This window comes from Halyomorpha halys, unplaced genomic scaffold (genome assembly GCF_000696795.3).
Source record: "Halyomorpha halys isolate HHAL.00 unplaced genomic scaffold, Hhal_1.1 Scaffold164.1, whole genome shotgun sequence".
NCBI lineage: Eukaryota > Metazoa > Arthropoda > Insecta > Hemiptera > Pentatomidae > Halyomorpha > Halyomorpha halys.
Window position 1 is genome coordinate 1570028 of NW_027108420.1, and position 3568 is coordinate 1573595.

Below are 3568 nucleotides of genomic sequence, written 5' to 3' on the forward strand. Positions count from 1 at the left end.
TATATTTTTCATTTATTTAATACATTTTTTTATTTTTATCATTTTCAGATGTGCAGACGGTTTTATGGGAGAGAGGTGCGAATTCAAAGATTTAGACGGAACTTATTTGTGTAAGTATATTATTATATTTTTTGTTATAATTAATAAAACAATCTCACAGTAGAATGTATAAATTTATCCATAATAAGAGAGTGAGTACTAATTATTCTTTCACCCTCTTCTGCCTTTTGGCATTACAATAGTATTACAATAGGAGAATGTCTAAAATCCAGGATTCTACAATCCTTTGCGATTCTAAAGGGTTTTATCTCAAAATAAAATAAATGGATATGACTAGATTCATTCATGTTGTCTTACTTAAATGTTTTAATTTTAAGTAGTCCAGTAGTGTATTAAAATATGTGTATTAGTTTGATAATTATTTTATTAATGTATGATATGTTTTAAATGTATTATTTTGTTGATAGCCTCTCGGCGGCGAGTAATGCTGGAGACAGCTAGTATTGCTTCAGGAGCTACTGTTGCTGTCTTCCTTGTTGTCGTCATATGCATGTTTGTTTATGTCCGAGTACAGCGAAAAAACAAACAAAACCTTTCAGCGTAAGTTTAGAAATAAAGTACTTGAATAACTCATTAAAAAAAAAATTATATAATATGTAATATTATATTGATATAATATGTAATATGTAATAAAATATAAAACAAAACAATAAAAAAAAAAGTAACATCAGAAAAACGAATTAGCTCTAACCACGGATTTGAGCAATATTTATTTAATAATGATGTACTGTGAAACGAGAGGTAAAGTATTCCACAATGTGTGGTGAGTTAGGCAGTAGAGCTATTTCTCTGAATTCCCTCATTTCATGTTGGCTACTATATAGTCTCAGGCATTGCGTTTCTGCCTTATGTGTGGAGTTATAATGTTACAAATAAATGTGAAAGAACCATGAACAATTCAAGCATACTTCTGATCATTATGGTGAAATAAGTATTCGTTAAATGAAACTAATAATGAGGTATTCAATAAGTTTTCAAAAATACAACTAATCTTTATTATTATGTACCAAGTAAGACTCCTGCATCCTGTTTTATTTATTGTAAAGTATAAATTCCGCACATATATAAAAAGCTGAAACAAAAAATAATTTTTGTTGGAAATTATACAAACATTATTATATTTGTGAAACATCTTGATGAATTGTATGAATGTATTCAATACAAAATTTTAATCATTATAAAGAATCCAGTCAGAGGGATGTTAGGAAGTAGCTCCTTTTTTTTTTATTTAATTTAAAATCTTAATTGAAAAATGATTATTTGAGCCAAAGTAATAAATCATTTTATTATATTTTTTAAATATTTATTTTTACCCCCTTTAACCTTTACTCACCTTTCACCTTTCATATTTTATTTTCAGTTCCACTCCTTCTACAAGTAAAGTAGAGGAACAAAAACTGAGGTAAAAATAATTCCTTTTCCCTTTCCTTTTGTTGTAGAAAATATAACAAAAAATGTTTTTGCTATATTTTCCCAAAATCTTATGTAGTAATAATATAATAGACTGTATTTAGACATCAAAGATTTTTTTTTTTCTTCAGGTCAGGTGATATGAGGGAGGACCTTGAGAAACGAGGTGTTGCACCAAGAGAAGGGCATATTCCGTATTCAGTCCACCATGTCTCTACGGTAGTTACTTTTATTTTTCCTTTAATTGCCTACCTAATTGTATATATTAATAATTTTATTTTATCTATTTATCATAGAAATATTTGTTTTCTTCTCCAAGAAACTATTTTGATAAATTTATTTATTGATAGATATTACAATCTGCCACACAGTTGTGGGCAATAGGTAATAGTGATGAATGATCTCATACATACTAAAATTAAAAAAAAAAATAATAAATAAAAAAAAACTCTCTTAAAATATATACAAACAAAAGAATAGACAAGAGGAACATAATCAAACTATCTGTATGAAAAATAAATAAATAACATAATGATAAAATAATATATACAATATTTACACAATCGACCTGAGGATCCCTGAGCCCACTCTATCCCCCACGTGTGAGGGGTAGAGCAGAGCTCAAAAGATCCCAGCGCATCCCTCTCACCGCATCACTGATAATGAACCTGTGGACCTCACCAAGAAACTAGAAATTAGTTTCAGTAGTAAAAATAAAGGAAATACTTCCTCTCGTTTACTAAGTAAAAACAATTATTTCATCTTCTTTCTGAATGTTTCAATTCTGTAATTCCCTCCACATTTCAGACAGACTAGTATTATAGAATAAATATTATATTTATTAATTTGTCTTTCCATCTGATCTTTCTTATTCTAATTTTATTTACTTATTATATCTTGTCTCTGACCTAAAGGCAAGATATAAAAATATTTTTATTGTTCAAATTGTCAGATGAGCCAGTTGTAGTCAATGGCATCGCAATAAGCCCAAAACAGGTTTTGGTTTCATTATATACCAAAAATCATGACTGGATCAATACGGATGCATTGGGAACTGATGGGTTAAAGAACTTTTTAAAAAATGTCAGTATTATTATTAATTTAATCTGTATAACATTATATCCTCCTTTCGCTCTCTTGAGTTTACAGATGTAACTCAGGAGGATACAGATTTCATACTTTTGCCCTAAGAGCCATTCGATATAAACACAAATTTTATGCTCTTACGCACTTGTGTTTTAAACTAACTATTTTCAAGATTTTTCTGTAGAGTGGTATAGTATAGCCGATTTATTGAGAAAATTTCAAATCTCTATTTTCAAATTTAAATTGTCAATAACCTACCGAAGTCAAAATTTTAAAATTTTGGTTCACACTTTCCCTGATTTACCTAATGCGGGTTGAACTAACCTTACAATTTTAATATTTTATCTGGAAAATTTGAAATTACAAATTGATGAAAAGGACAGTTTTAAATTATATTTTAAATAAATCATGTTCCTGAAAATTATATATTAAATAAAAATGACCTTTATAGATTGAACCTATAACATTGAATGAAAGCATAGTTTTCATAATAATTCAATTTATGTTTTTATGTAACCTATCTTGATTTTTTTTTTACTATTTTTTTGAAAATGATTACTAATTATTGATTTTTTTTGTGCCTTTAGGAAAGGGGAACAGGAGACAACATAAGTTTAGCAGTATACAACACTGACCCGCCGTAGCGACATGTGTGGACTTGAATAGAGATCATTTCGACCTCTTGTGTATTTTATAAAACCCTACCATGTCCCAAAAATGTTTTTTATATATTTATGGACTAAAGAATAGAAGAATAAGTGTTGGCATTGAGTTGTAACATTCCACGATGTTCTTGTTGGATTGATTTTAAAGACGCAAGTGGTAGAACTGCGACCTCTCCCACTCGGCAGCCCCTCCAAGACTCTAGTGCATTCATCCTCTTTTTGTACATTAATCTTTGTAGATATTTTCTAATATTAAACAATGAACGCCTCAGTTTTGTTTATAATCTAAGATCCCTCTCATTTACCTGTTACTTTGTCTATTAAGAAGCTATATATGTATGTATATA

General features: G+C 28.8%; 1 protein-coding gene across 4 annotated transcripts in view; it reads left to right on the forward strand.

Moving 5' to 3' along the window:
* Positions 1-3492, forward strand: part of LOC106678867 (protein spitz) — a 108118-nt gene extending 104626 nt beyond the window's left edge. For 3 of the 4 annotated variants that reach the window (XM_067046747.1, XM_067046749.1, XM_067046750.1), the window contains 5 exons: positions 49-110; positions 468-600; positions 1421-1462; positions 1602-1689; positions 3144-3492. In XM_067046747.1, the coding sequence (XP_066902848.1) occupies positions 49-110; positions 468-600; positions 1421-1462; positions 1602-1689; positions 3144-3200 (382 nt within the window). In that variant the 3' untranslated portion in view covers positions 3201-3492. The remainder of the gene's footprint in view (positions 1-48; positions 111-467; positions 601-1420; positions 1463-1601; positions 1690-3143) is intronic. The other variant, XM_067046748.1, reaches the window with a different exon arrangement.
* Positions 3493-3568: the final 76 nt, after the last annotated feature.